This window comes from Atractosteus spatula, chromosome 9 (assembly GCF_055471065.1).
Source record: "Atractosteus spatula isolate fAtrSpa1 chromosome 9, fAtrSpa1.hap1, whole genome shotgun sequence".
In the NCBI taxonomy this organism is placed as follows: Eukaryota; Metazoa; Chordata; class Actinopteri; order Semionotiformes; family Lepisosteidae; genus Atractosteus; species Atractosteus spatula.
In genome coordinates, this window is record NC_142714.1 from 8,788,508 (window position 1) to 8,802,283 (window position 13,776).

At 43.2% G+C, this 13,776-nt stretch overlaps 1 protein-coding gene across 1 annotated transcript; it reads left to right on the forward strand.

Annotated features, from left to right (window-relative positions):
• The first annotated feature begins 845 nt into the window (after positions 1-845).
• LOC148828091 (jun dimerization protein 2) lies at positions 846-13,316 on the forward strand. Its single transcript, XM_088924477.1, has 4 exons — positions 846-939; positions 10,538-10,761; positions 11,600-11,704; positions 12,317-13,316. The coding sequence occupies exons 1-4, from the start codon at positions 852-854 to the stop codon at positions 12,500-12,502; spliced, it is 603 nt and encodes a 200-aa protein (XP_088780603.1). The 5' UTR covers positions 846-851; the 3' UTR covers positions 12,503-13,316.
• The last annotated feature ends 460 nt before the right edge of the window (positions 13,317-13,776 follow it).

Genomic DNA, 13,776 nt, shown 5'->3' on the forward strand with positions numbered 1-13,776 from the left:
TCGGGCACGCTGTCAGTTTCATCTGTGCAGAAAAGGAAGACCACAAACCGCTATCGCAGAGAAATAGACCTCATTAGACGTTGTGCGTGAGTACTTTAGTGTGTAGCTCGGGTGTCGCGTTATAGCCATGGATAAGACTGTCCCTGCTACATACAGGGTATTACTAATATGCTTGTCCTGTTGGGACAGCTGATGGCTTCACTAACAGCTTTATTTTGATCAACCACTAAGCGATATTCACACCAACACAAAGGCTGATATTGTTCATATTCGTCATATCATTGTGCTTTTCAATCACCCTCCTTCAACAAAACTCAATGTCCTCTCAGCCAGTGTGACAACGTTCTCGGCGTAAATTCAGGCTGGTATCGACTTAAAAAACGATTTGAAGCTGTCGCTGGTTTCGTTTTGTGAGTTTCTCGTTTTTGTCATAGGTCTGCAACACCCGTGGAGGATGCACGATGGTAAAATGGAAGATTTTAAGTTTTGTTTGATAACCGGCGCGGCTTTGTTTAGTATTGATTTAATTGCATCATGTTTAGTTTCTTTTTCGGTCCCGTGGTGACACGATACGCACGTCAGGTGTGGTGCACTTATTTACCAGGGATTCCCGTGTGCCTCGCGTGGGTGGACTGCACGAGGGCTCTCCAGCTGGAGCTGAAACAGTTGCCGTGTTGTTTGTTTTCTGGTCGCTAGGGGTGGAGCCACCCAGACTTTTTTTTCTCTCTCTTCTTCTCCCTCTCTTCTGCGTTGTACTGTATTTTTACATCCCTGCTTACGTATGGCGGAGGCTTAAGTCGGTTCCGCATTCCCAAACCCTCCCAGATCGGGATCGGTATAAAAACGGGCTGATGCAACGTTTTCCACTCTTTAAAACCTACGTCCGACCTTCAGCTGACCTGAAAAAAGAACGTCTATCGGATTTAGGAGTAAAGTCAGGTAAATAGAAGAGATCTTTTTTTTTTGACAAAAAATATTATAATTGGACATCTATCAGTTAGAGTCACGCACCGAGTTTGAATAAAGTTTGGCCACTTTTTTTAAAACAAGGTTTCGGACTGCAGTGCCTGCTGTATGAACAGAACAAGCGTCATGCCTATCTGGGTGTATGATTGTCAGTTATATTATCTATTTTTTTTTGTAAGCAATACTGTTGTTTTGCATGCATTGTGTAGCTGGGTGCCCTTTCTTCGTCTGCACATTTTTTGCAATATGTTGCACAATATTGAGTACTCGGCACTTTCGCTTGCTTTTTTTCCCCAGCAATAATAACTAGAGATTTGAGACAGAAAAGTAACTAATGAGAGTCAGATGGAACATGAAAATGCGTGTCGATCCGTTTTTTTTTTACGTAGACTTGTTTGCAATAGTGTGAGCTCTGTTGTTAGACCATTAAAGTTAACGGCGTTTAATTAGCTGCAGAAGTTACACGACGTTACGTAAGACAGAGAACATTACTAATTGAACAACAACTTCCGCTTTGGAAGTTGTTTGGTGTAGTTTTTTAAAAATGGGTTTTGTGAACGTTTATCCACAAATGGAGGAAAAGCTTTTTGCCCCTTCTAGAGCAGATGATGATTTGAGTTGAGCACATTTTCAGGTTAATTTGCCTTGAGATGAAATGTTACAAGTACCTCAAAGTTGTTACTGCTTCATCATCATTCTTTTTACACTTTCGGTTTTTGCAATTCTTCAGTTCTTAGAACTTATTACAAATTTGTCTTTAAACAATACGTCTTTTTCAAGTCAGGATTGTTTCTAAAAACAAATTGGACCCCCGTTTTACTCCACAATTGCGAATAGATAGCGTAGGAAGCATGTTTATAAGTGATTACAACAGAAGTAATGAATGTTTTTGCACTCGCACTAATAAGGATTTCAACTTAGCTGTCCGACTAAAGTTTGTCAAAAAATGACAATGTGCTATATGCCTGCTGAATCGCTGAAAGAGCTGTAACAGATGCGGTTGTGAAAAATAATGCACAGCAGGAAAATGAGAATTCCGTGCAGGTATTAATTTGGGTATTACTTGTGTGGGTGTTCGTGAAACGCGTGATTCATGCTTTGATATCAAAGGGCCGCAGCTTCAAAAAATGTGTATATATACACATTTTAAATGGTCGAATTAATGTGGGCGTTCTGTTGTCGATGCATCCTTTGCGGGGCTAAACTCAGTTGAACTGCTATGAGATGAAGCGTTTTCCCCGTGAAACGCAGGAATGGAACATAAATCTGTGCAGCTCAACTTGCTTCCCCGGCAAATTCTTCAGAAATATTTCCTGTGCGGTGCGATGACCCAGGCTTTATGTACCATGTCTGTGCTAGTAGGCAGTTTTCTACAGTGTGGCACTGCTTATGTATCAATAACTGGGTTTGTCACACTTGGTTCATTTGGAATGAAAGCATTTCCCTCTTGGAACCCAGTTTCATGAGCATGGCTTCCTGTAAAAATGCTGAAATGACTCTTTTCTGTCATAGTCATGGAGGTCTAGTAACATCGTGTTATGTACTATACGTGCGTATGGTTTTCCCCCATTGTTATTTTAAAACACTTTGTACTCAGAAAACTATATACACAATCTTTTTTTTGTTTGCACGATCACGGAGGACAAGTACAGGTTTAACGTACTTGGACGTCATGTGTTCTTCATATACTTTTGACTGCCTGGAAGCGATTTTTTTTAAAAAAAAAATCCATCCCTCTTTAACCTCCTCGGAGTATTTCAGCAAATTGAATTTACCTTAACATTTGGGATTTAGTATGATATGCTATAGCTGAGGGCTGTGATTTAGACTGTTATTTCTTTTGCCATTTCTAATAAAACTACGGTATAATGGTCAAACCCTTGTGCTCTAGTGCAGAGTTTGCTTCACTTTTCCAGGGAAAAAAAAAGAATATTTAAAGACAGGCGTTCCTAAGAAAACGTCTCATAAGTGCCTAAAAGAAAAACATTTTTTTTAAATTAGCTGTCTTTGTGGAAAATGAGATGGAGTTTATTTATTTGGGTGTAAGTGTCTGATCAGTTCAAATTCAGAAAACAGATTTTTACTAAAACTATTTACTAAGCATTCTGGCAACACCTGAAGAGAAAAAAATCAGAAAAATCATGAATCTTAATAAATGCAGTCATGGAGATGTACCAACAGGACCAAAAAAAATGTCCTCAGTAGATGGTGAAATAAGATGTTTTGCTTTAAGATTTTTCCCCCTTCTTTCTCTTTGTGGGTGTCCAGGCAAGTCAAAATGGTTTAAAACAATTGGTGTTACAAAAGTTATATGGGCCTGATTAATGGTCTTGTTGCTGTCAGGTCTTTTATCATTGAAACCCTAACAATTTATTTAAGTGAGACCTCAACAGTTTCAATATGATGTCAGTATAGTTAGCCTATGTATTTATTCCATTGTGGCCTGAATGAGTGATTTTGTTTGAAAACAAACATCTATAGGAATTTAATGTTTAAGTTTAGAATTTTCAGGTTTTAAATTCCAGTTCTAGAACTTGTAAGGCGTACACCCAAAATGTTACGGTCAGCCTCTAAATGACAGAGGGAGCAATGGACATAAATGGTAGGAAAATATTTCAAAACCCTGAAGCCTCTGGTTTATTCAAAGGGACAACGAGAGCTATTAAAAGCCATCTGTTGTATTTTTGTGAAAGAAGATGACATTGCTCTTACTTAGTAGGGGGAAGAGACTTAAAATATTTCGGGTAATTTTGTGTTGATGTTTGGGTAATGTTAAATAAGGAGTCCTATGTTTTTTTTTTCAGGCAAGACCCAGAAAAGATAGCAATTAATGATTAATTGTCAGAATTTGACACCTCACCTGCGCATCAGCGATATTGCAGGTTGAACTTGGTTCATGACGCAAGTCAGGGTGTTAAGCTCCTGATTTCTTCCAGTCATTCCAACAAAAATACTTCTTCAGCGCCTTAATCTGAAAACTGTTTCCCAACATGTCTTTAAAGGGAACACTCCTAGCAATCCAACAATAAGCCACAAACATTCGTTAGTGCGCCTATTAAGATAACGTTTTGGTGATATTTCAGAAGTATATAAAATTACAATAGCTTTGGGATGCCTTAAAGGTCAAAGTCATTAAAGCCTTTATTACTTTGGCTTATTAAGATAATTGCACAGCTAAGCAGGTTAAATTGTAAAGACAACCACATGTGTCTTCCAGATTTTCAGGCCTTGTGTTTGTTTTAAACACAGATTGTGAACAAAGCTTAATTTTAAACTTGCCAAAGTGATGCATGCAATGTTAATTTTCCCCACATAGCTTTCTCTTGAATAGTTGGTCGAACCCCCTATCTGCTCAGGGGTGTACTGAGGAGTAGGAGTGTCATAGAAACCTGGAACCTGGAGATTGCTTTCACAAAGCAGTCCAGTCCTCTCTGAACCCCACAGGGGCTGCAGGACTGCCTGCCCGTGTTAAGGTTTGCCCTGCGTGCACTTTGTGTCATGACAGATGCCAAACCCTGTTTATCACAAAGCAATCCATATTGCCCGGATGCTTTTGTTTTATTTTATGAAGGATAAAATTGTTTTCTTCTGTCGCAGGAAAGTGTGGGGGGAAAAAAAACATTCCGAAATGCAGCAAAGATTTGTTTCTCCAAAAAAGATGTCTCTGTGAGCTTTTACCGCTGTGCAGGTTCTTAGCTCAATAGTAGTTTCATCTGTTGGCTTCATATGTTGTGTGTATTCAGCATATGGACTCGTAAACAAAACCATGCCGTCCCTTTCAGATCTGCTGGTTGCTTGTTAATGAAACCCATTCTGCTTGCGTAAACCTGTTCAGTGTGTTACATAAGACACAAGGTGTTTCCTTAGCCAGCTCTTTTGCAATGTAATGCACCAGAATAACTTGACTGACTCCCATGAATGACATGGAGTTGCCTGGATAGCTTAAATAAAGTTTTGAATGGGTGTTGTAAATCTGCCACGAGAAGATCTTGGTTGAAGTTTCAAAGTCTTGCACGGGGCAGAAAACAGTGTACACCCTGGGTCCTGCTCTCTTGTAACAGTGATCCCGCTCGGGGGAATCCTCTGTAAGCCTGCTGGTGATGAGTAAATGTACGAACCCAGGCTGCATGTACAGTACAAGCTTCTCCAGATTCGCAAACTAAGAGCTGAATTTGAACCACCCTCCAACGCCAAAAAAACTACCCTTTCAGACGTGATGTCTGCCAAGTCCGGTTTCATTATGAAGCAGTGACGCCTGCATGCAATGCAGATGTTTAATTCTGAATTCTTACAGTTTCTAACGCTCTTTAGTTGAAAGACTAGGATATCATTAAAATGTGCCTCACCAGCGGTAGACGTTAGCTGGGTCCTTGCTGGTGTTGAAAGCTACCAGTGTGGAAGAGACAAAAGGGACAAAGGACAGTCTTTTGTTGTCAGTACGCAATTTACAGTGGCCAACAAGTTGCTGTTGCTTAATAAAAAAACTATTTTTGCTAGGGAACGCCATTGCCTCTGCAGCTGCTGAGCTGAATAATCTTTGTCAGACTCTGTCTGTCTGGACAAGAGAGGAAAGGAGGATTAAGACCACAGAAAATATACTCTTGTTCCCAGAGCAACTTGGGTTTGTGGACATTAAGCTGTGCTGCAGACTTTGTGGGTGGGGCAATTGTTTCCAGAGGTGCCCCTCATACCCTCTGTTGGGGTCTCTGATAAAATGTGGTTGCCACAATTTTGATGGGGAAACATTTATTGGTTGCACACTTAAGTCTATTTTTTAGCTTTTTAGATTTTGCTTAGAATGTGTTGCGCTATAAAACCGTTCCACTCTGAACAATTCCTGAAAGTGTGTTACCGGGGTGGGGGGAATTAATGTCTACAACCAGCAAGAAGAGTTCAGACGTTCAGCTAATACACATCCTGACTTTCTCTTTTTCAGACTTGATGTCCTATTTTTCAAGCTGGATTTGCCTTTTATTGTGCCTAGAAAAAAACTTTAAGGAGTAAACTTCCTGTTGACCCTTACCTTAACAATTGGCCAGGATTTATTTCAGTGCCCATGTACACCGGCAGTGTTTGGGGTAAAACACACCACAGTACATTGAACAGAAATACAGATAAAAGTAGAAAACGTGGAAAAAGGAGGAAAGGCAAATGCTAATTAAAAGCCAGATGAAACATACGTTTTTAATCCAGTTTTAAAAACTGTAAAAGAGTTTAAATTTCTCAAAGTTCCAGGAAGTGAGCTCCAGAGTTGGGGAACAAGGTGACGGAGAGTGTGCACCCCGAGACTGTTGTACTTGTAAGAAGGTTCTACTAAAAGGTTCAGTAAAGCATAAAGCCCTGCTTTGGGATATAAAGAGTAATGAATGATAAGTGTGACAGGAAATTGGTGTGTAGGGGTTAAAACCTAATTTTTTCAGAAGCCTGTTTTTCAGACTTTTTGTCAATTCAAATAATGTCCTTAAAAAGGCAAAGATAAGTCACCAGAGGAGCACAGAAGACAATGTACAACAAATCATATGCTTGATTGTAAAGTCTGATAATAGGCTTTAAATTCAGTGCAATTTTCAGTTGTGATCTTGTACAACTTTACAAAAAAAAGGGGAAAAATTCACAATTCACCCTCTCTGCAGCAGTAAATCAAGTAGTTTGATGCATGAAATGTCCGTGTCTCTTCTGGTGCAAGAAAGGCATGAAATGGAGATGAGCTAGGATAAATAGCGAGAATAAATTGTGGCTATGTTTTCATAGCCTTTTGCTGCTGAAAGAAGTCATTTTTGGAGGGGTTTTGGGTTCATTCCCTTTGTCTCCAGTGTTTCCCCCATTTTTCTAACCAACATACGATGTGGAAATAATTTTGGTGCATTTATGTTCTTCCTAATGAGCTCTCAATTGATATGCTGATAGTTTAAGTGTTTATTTGACTTATTCAGGGTCTGCAATGTGGAATACATAAGAGGAATTTAAACAGGGCCTGGAAACTCAGTGCCTGCTCCCTTTATTCAGCTTGCTCCTGTTAGCAATGTTGTTTTTTAACATTCATCTTCCAAGAATCAGAATGCTCTCTTTATGCTAAAGGTTCCTTCAGAGCTGGAGCTGTTAATTGCCTGGAGCAATGGAGCAGGAAATAGTCCCATTTCGACAGGCGCGGGGTTTAGACATAGATGAATTATGCAACTGGAGTGATCTAAAGGTTTGTGCAGTATTTTGTAGAAAATGTGCAGGAAAAATAAAATAAAAAGAAAATTCTGAAGCACACACATGTCCGAAAAAAGCCAAAACCCCAAGTATGCTTGTTTTGGCAAGCAGCCAGAATTTCTTGAGTGCAGTTTTATTCTGTTTCATAACTAATACATAACATTTCCGCTCTGTTCCCCTCTAGACTTCGGACACTGCTGCCACTGCTCAGTCCTAGAAAGCAGTGCCTGCAAGCCTAGTACCTCTTGAGTGAGACTCTTTGTTTCAGGCACATTCTTCAGGCCTCTGCAGTGGCATTGCTTTTTCTGCTTCGCTGCAAAAACATAGCAGGGCTGTTGCGTCATCAAAATGAAAGCTCATTCTCTGCTAAACTCGGTAAGGAAAGCTTTTAGGTTCGAGATCTTGAGCGTCAACACCCCAGCTGCCTCCCAGTCAGTTCCTTCCCAGTATGACATTTGCTTCAAAGGTTGGAAAACAAAGTTCAGTGAAGATGTCTTGTTTATCCATTTAAACCTGGACTGTAAAAACAACACACAAAAGTTGTTGTTTTTTTATTTCTGCTGCTCGAGTACCTGCTTGCCCATACTGGCCAGTCAGTAGGTGTTTTGGTGTCAGGACAGGACTGTCTGTAATGAGAATGCAATGCTACAGTAGGCCAGTTCTTAGCAATTGGGATCAGGTTGTCTGACATCTGTCCTCTGTGCTGGCTTTTCAATTGGAGTTTCAACTTATTTCAGTAGCTTTTGGCTAACAAGAACATGAGCATGTGAGAAATCTCTTATGTCTAGTAGAAGGACTCCAGAGGTACCTGTGCCCTTAAAAACCTGCTCCAATCATGTTTCAGCCAGTAAGAGGAAAAAGGAAAGCCCAGCTTGTTGAGTGCAGTGGGGAGGAGATGGCAAATGTATACAAAAGCTCTGCTGTAGACTAACCATAGTTCTGAATGTTTTCTGGAGAGGTTTGAGGGACTTAGGGTACCTGTCCTTAACCTTGTGGTTCCAGTGGGCAGTTGATCTGTTCAAAGTGATTTGATAATGCCGTGTCTGGCGTGGAAACAGAAGTTATCAAAAACCGCAGAGGTCTCAAGTTGGTGTCTGTGTTTTTTTTTTCCTAAGGAATTTTACCTCCCTAGGTGGATTTGTGAAATTTGTATCGTTATTGACTTTGTGTACTATACACACACAAGCTCTTAAGATGGTTTCTGGAAATCAGACTTGGCACTTTTGAAACCGAGGAACAGTTGGTAAACAGACTGGGCTTGTTTCATAATATCCTGTTCTAGAAGCACTGTGGCTTGAAATTGGAGTTGAATTAGGCTTTAAACCAGACAGATAATGAGTGGCTGAGTTTGCTTGGCAAGTCAGGACAGGTGAGGTATGAAAAACCACATGAGCAAGGAGAAACCTTTGTAGTAATCCCTCTGCACAATGAACTTTGAGGAAAGAGAAGGCAGAGCTTTGTGAAATTCAAGATGAACAGCCTAACTCGCTGTGATTGTCAATTTTGCTGATCTGGCTGTTAGGATGTTGAAAGCTGAGGATGGGGACAAAACAGTGAGGCTGGTATGTCCGCCTCACATTGACAGCCACCCACACAGACCTGCACACACAGAAAACCTTGTACTGTGCAAACCTAGGGAGAGCATGTTTCTTGGCACTGCTCTCCGCAAATCTCCTTGGGCTAAATGGGGAATGCGTCTGTGTCTGCCTGTGAGTCGAGCTCTTCATTACAGCTCCAGTAAAAACACATTTGCTTTGCCAAGAGCGCTGTAAATGGAAGTATAGATACTGTAAAAAAAAATTAATAACAATAAAGTGGTTTGCTGGAAACTGGCTTGGATCTCCCGCTCGGTCCCGGGCCAACAATTCATGCTTCTGCTGCTGGCTCCCACGGCTGACCCAGGGAGAGCGTCTGTGCGGCAGGCGTGTCGAACACGGGTGTCTGCGTGATGAGCGCTCCGGAAAGCGGACTGCTTCTGCCACCGCGCAGCCCGACAGCGATGAGGCTCTGTAACAAGAAAAGACTGAAGCCGCAATCTCCCCGCGGATTAAAACAGCACCGCAGAGGATGGGGTGGAATGTGGGGTGGTATCTTTTAAAATTCAAAAAAAGAGGTTGCATAACCCTGTATTCTTTAATAATGTACTGCAGCAAAGCGCGATTAGGTAATAAGGGAAAAAGCTTCATTTACTTTTTTTTGTTGGAGACCTGCTGTCCCAGATTTGGTTCCCTGCCCAGTGCTGTCAGGCAGTTTACTGCCATTATTAAGATGATTCAATTGCAGCTTTTCACTAATCAATTTTGCAATGATGGTCCTGCCTTGCCAAGACATCATTATAACTTTTTTTTTCTCTTCTTGGTGCATGGGTGGAATACCCAGAGTAGGTCTCAGGTTGCAGTATTATGTCGTTTGTAACATTTGTTTTTAATTTAACCCATAGTCTTTACCAAGACTTTCTCTTACGATAATTACAAAGATTCCTTGCTTCTTGAGCTATTTCCTCTGTGCATTAAAGCTGCATTCCCCTCAATTATACTTAATGCAATTTGTTTGGTTTTTTTTTACATTTTAAACTGTAGGGTGGATTTATCAAAGCCTGAGTTGCTTCACAAGTTATTTCACATTTTGTTTTTTGTGGGGGGTAAATATCTGCAGTGAGATAGCATCCTGTAAATTTTTGCATTCAAATAAAAGCATTTTCTTGCAAATACAATCGGTCTCTTGTATTTACAAGAGATTCAGAAACTATCTTGTCTTTGTAAAATTCAATTTCTCACCGACAAGGGTCAGCTGTGCTAATTCTGAGAAACCATAGCTTTGTCACCTCATGGGTACCTAGTGCTTTTGTTGAACTTTATAAACGGTTCCATTTGTAATATGTCATCTAAAACCTGATCCCTTGCTGTGGTTCCCTTCACCGCAGACAGAGGGGGCTTCAGAGGCCATTGCAGTTGCTCGAGAGACTAGGGCAATCTGAAAATTTAAGTTGGCAGGTAGTGTCTTCTCTAATATTGCAGAGATGATTATATTGCAATGTTGCTGGTGTGATGGGGGCTGCTTGGCTCGGTGGATGGGTTGGGTGTGGGAGGAGAAATGGCAGGAGGAGGCTCTCTGGAAGGAAGGCCTTGGTGCCTCTGTAGCTGCTGTGAGTCCAGCAGGTTTGGCAGCGGCGCGGTTTCTCCTGCCTCCAAGGTGGGACGGCGCACTTGTCCCCAGTTCCCCCCCCCCACCCCCACCCCGGCTCTGCTCTGTGTCGCTGTGGCGTCTCGTGTCGGATGTTGGGATGCGGGGTCCAGAGCTGGGCGCGGGTGGGGCCAGTCACCGCGGCGGCAGCCCTGGTAACGGTTTCTGTCGCCCCTCCTCTGCCCGGCAGCTGCGCGTGAAGCTGAGCCTGACATGATGCCCGGTCAGATCCCCGACCCCTCGCTGACGGCGGGCTCCCTCCCCAGCCTCGGGCCGCTGGCCGGCATCCCCGCCACCACCCTGACGGCCGACGAGCTGAAGTACGCCGACCTCCGCAACATCGGCGCCATGCTGTCCCCACTGCACTTCCTGGGCGTGAAGCTGGGCAAGAGGCCGGCGCCCATCAAGGGAGAGGTGAGACTGGCCCTGTCCTCCAGGCACAGGCACCTTCGTCTCATATGCTTTCAAAAAGAAATTCCATTGCAGAAATGGCTGTTGGACACTTGGAGAGAGCTGGCACAAGCTCTGCGCCTGCAGGAGTCCACCCTGTGCGTGTTGTATGAGAGGAAAGTGCACAGCAGTTTTATCAGAAGTTTGGCCTTTTGCTAGGTACTGTTGCACAAAGGTCTGTGTTTATAAGTACTGTGTCGGTTTATATACAGGTGCCTGCTTTGTTCTGTGGACCTGTGAATTAGGGTGTTACAAGACCATGTATATTTTTAATAAACTTCAATAAGCAGTCAGTGCCGTTGAAAGGAAAAGGTTTAATTTTTTTTTTCTGGCGCTTGGAAAAACTGACATTTTCCTCCCACATATCTTTTTCTAACGCGCTGTGTGAAGCTGGCTAACATTAGCTACTAACGCCCTCTGCAGGTCCGAATGAGAACTACGTCGGTTTTTTTGGGGGGGAAGGGGGATGTCAAATTCTAATTCCATCTTCTGGAAAACTCAACGAACTATCTTTTCCATAGAGCACTTATTGCTTGTTTTGGCACAGGCAGTTTTGGAAACAAAACGAAATATCACCTTTAATTGATATTTGCCCCTTATGAGCAGTCAAAGGCTTTCAACTGTTACTGAGAAAGTAGTGTTTTATTAAAACTGGTAGCTTCCCAACTTTGGGGGGGGGGGACCTTTTCTTTAAAACCCCCCTCCCCTTCCCCACTCGCACACACTTCTTCTGGACGGCCGCAGGCCCAGTCCCTGGGCTGAGGTGTTGGCTTGACCGCGTCCTCTCCTTGTGTGCCCGCAGATGGACGAGGAAGAGGAGCGAAGGAAAAGGAGGCGAGAGAAGAACAAGGTGGCCGCGGCGCGCTGTCGAAACAAGAAGAAAGAGCGGACGGAGTTCCTGCAACGGGTGAGCGCCGGCGCTGGGGCGGGCGATGTGCGGGCCGGGCTCTGTGGGTGGGGGCTCGCTCACCGTGGCTCACTCTCGGAAAGTGTATGCAGAGCTCGGCGCAGGCGCTGTGTGCCCGGCAGTCTCATTTCCCAGGGTGAAGCAGCACTCCGATCCACTCCTCCTGCCATCACGCCCCAGCCAGCTCATGCCCACATGCCCAGAGACCTTGTTTAAAGGCCCGGTGCAGTCTTGACATGTACAGTTGTCTGTTCCCAGCTCCCGGCTGTGCAGGGAGGACCTTCGTTATCAAGATGTTAATTCTAAGTTATAATCCATTTTTAACCTTGTTCCTCTCTTGTTTTGGTAACCACTTTTCCCTGTTATCAGACACCTCAATAATACGATACAGTGCTTAACTAGACTAATTTTCTTGTTAAAAATCATTTGTTGGGTGGAATTAATAACTAATGTAGACTGTCAGTTAAAAACGTAAAAGCTGGGGTGAAAATCGGGAAAATGGGTGTCCTTTGAGGTCCACTGTTTAAAAAGAGATCCCTTCGGTCCCACCTCATCGCCGCCCCTGGGAGTTGGGCACTCCCAGCGTGTGACGCGTCTGGAATTCCCTTGCAGGAGTCGGAGCGCCTGGAAGTGATGAACGCGGAGCTGAAGGCCCAGATCGAGGAGCTGAAGCACGAGAGGCAGCAGCTCATCGTCATGCTGAACCGGCACCGGCCCACCTGCATCGTGCGGACCGACAGCGTCAAGACCCCCGACAGCGAGGCCAACCCCCTGCTGGAGCAGCTGGCTGCCAAGTGAGGGACTGGCTTGGCTGCTGGGGGCACTCTCTCGCACCCTGGACTTTAAAAAACAAACAAACAAACAAAACAAAAGGAAAGCTGCTGGAGCCGGCAGCACTGCGATCTGCATGAGAAGGATTTGAAGGAAGTTGAGATTCCTGGCGAGTTCTGGGGGTCTGAGGTTAGCTCCGTGAGACTAGGGGCTGGCAGCGGGAGGGCTGGTTTGGTCTTTCCTTTCCCTCGGATTGAGTCCACGAGATTATTGCTGCCGTCACTACAAACACAACAAACAGTCATGTCTGTCCGTCAGCAAAACACTCTAAAGAGGTTCAGAAGATCTGTCCTGGTCTCAGGTACTCAGACAGCAACTTCCTTCCTTTTGCCAATGTATACTGGTTTAAATAACAGCTGTAGTATTTTATAATATTGATTATATCCTGCCCTTGAGTAAGGCAATCTCCGGTTGAACCGGCTCTATTGACGCTGGCGTCATTAAAGCACATATATATATCTATTGTTTACAGTCTTGCTGTTACATCATTGTTACTTCCAGTTTTACAATGTATTTTTATGAATTTTTTATACTGCAATATATATATATATAAAATATATATGATGTGTAATCACTAGATGTGATACAATTTACATTTCTGTTACGAACAGATATAGCTTTTTTTTATTCCGTGTTGTATGTCCGATTTTTAGTGTTCGTTTTTTTTTTTTTTGGCTGCGAAGGAGCTCTGTGATCTCTCCTTTTTGAATTTTGTTTTTGCAAACATGTATGTCTTGGTTACCCTGTTCATTACTAATTAAATGTTATTTTAAAAAAAAAAGGTGTGTGTGCCCTTGTTGTAAATGACCACGTTTTCTGGAAAACGCGTTGCTGCGGCAGAGAGGCAGTCTGACGTTCCCAGGCTCTTCTGAAGCCATCTGCAGGTAAGCAGGGGGAATGTGGGCCCTTCTGCATAACTCCGACAGGATAGATGCTGGCTTAAGCTTAGGTAGTTGGTATAGGTACATGTTGGTGTAAAATGTAAACTTGAGCACAGTACTTGGACTATCAGTTACAATTGTTATTGAATTTGAAAATCAGTAACTTGTGGTACTAGGGTGTGACCAGTAGGGGAGTTCTTGCATACTGAGGGGTTAATAATGAGTAAAGTTGTAAGGCTTTGACTGTTTCCCCATCTCACTGCTGCATTTGGAAAGGGAGAGGGAATGTGCCATTGGCCCTGGAGTTCCTGTCATCCCTGGTCTAGGCTCTGCCCCAGAACACTTGTGAGGGTTGCAGAA

What these genes read in the sequence shown, in the direction of transcription:
- LOC148828091 (XM_088924477.1), top strand. Translation starts at nt 852, where the DNA reads ATGCAACGTTTTCCACTCTTTAAAACCTACGTCCGACCTTCAGCTGAC. An exon ending in GGATTTAGGAGTAAAGTCAG is followed by an intron (nt 940 to 10,537) that starts GTAAATAGAAGA and finishes TCTGCCCGGCAG; the next exon opens with CTGCGCGTGAAGCTGAGCCT. An exon ending in CGGCGCCCATCAAGGGAGAG is followed by an intron (nt 10,762 to 11,599) that starts GTGAGACTGGCC and finishes GTGTGCCCGCAG; the next exon opens with ATGGACGAGGAAGAGGAGCG.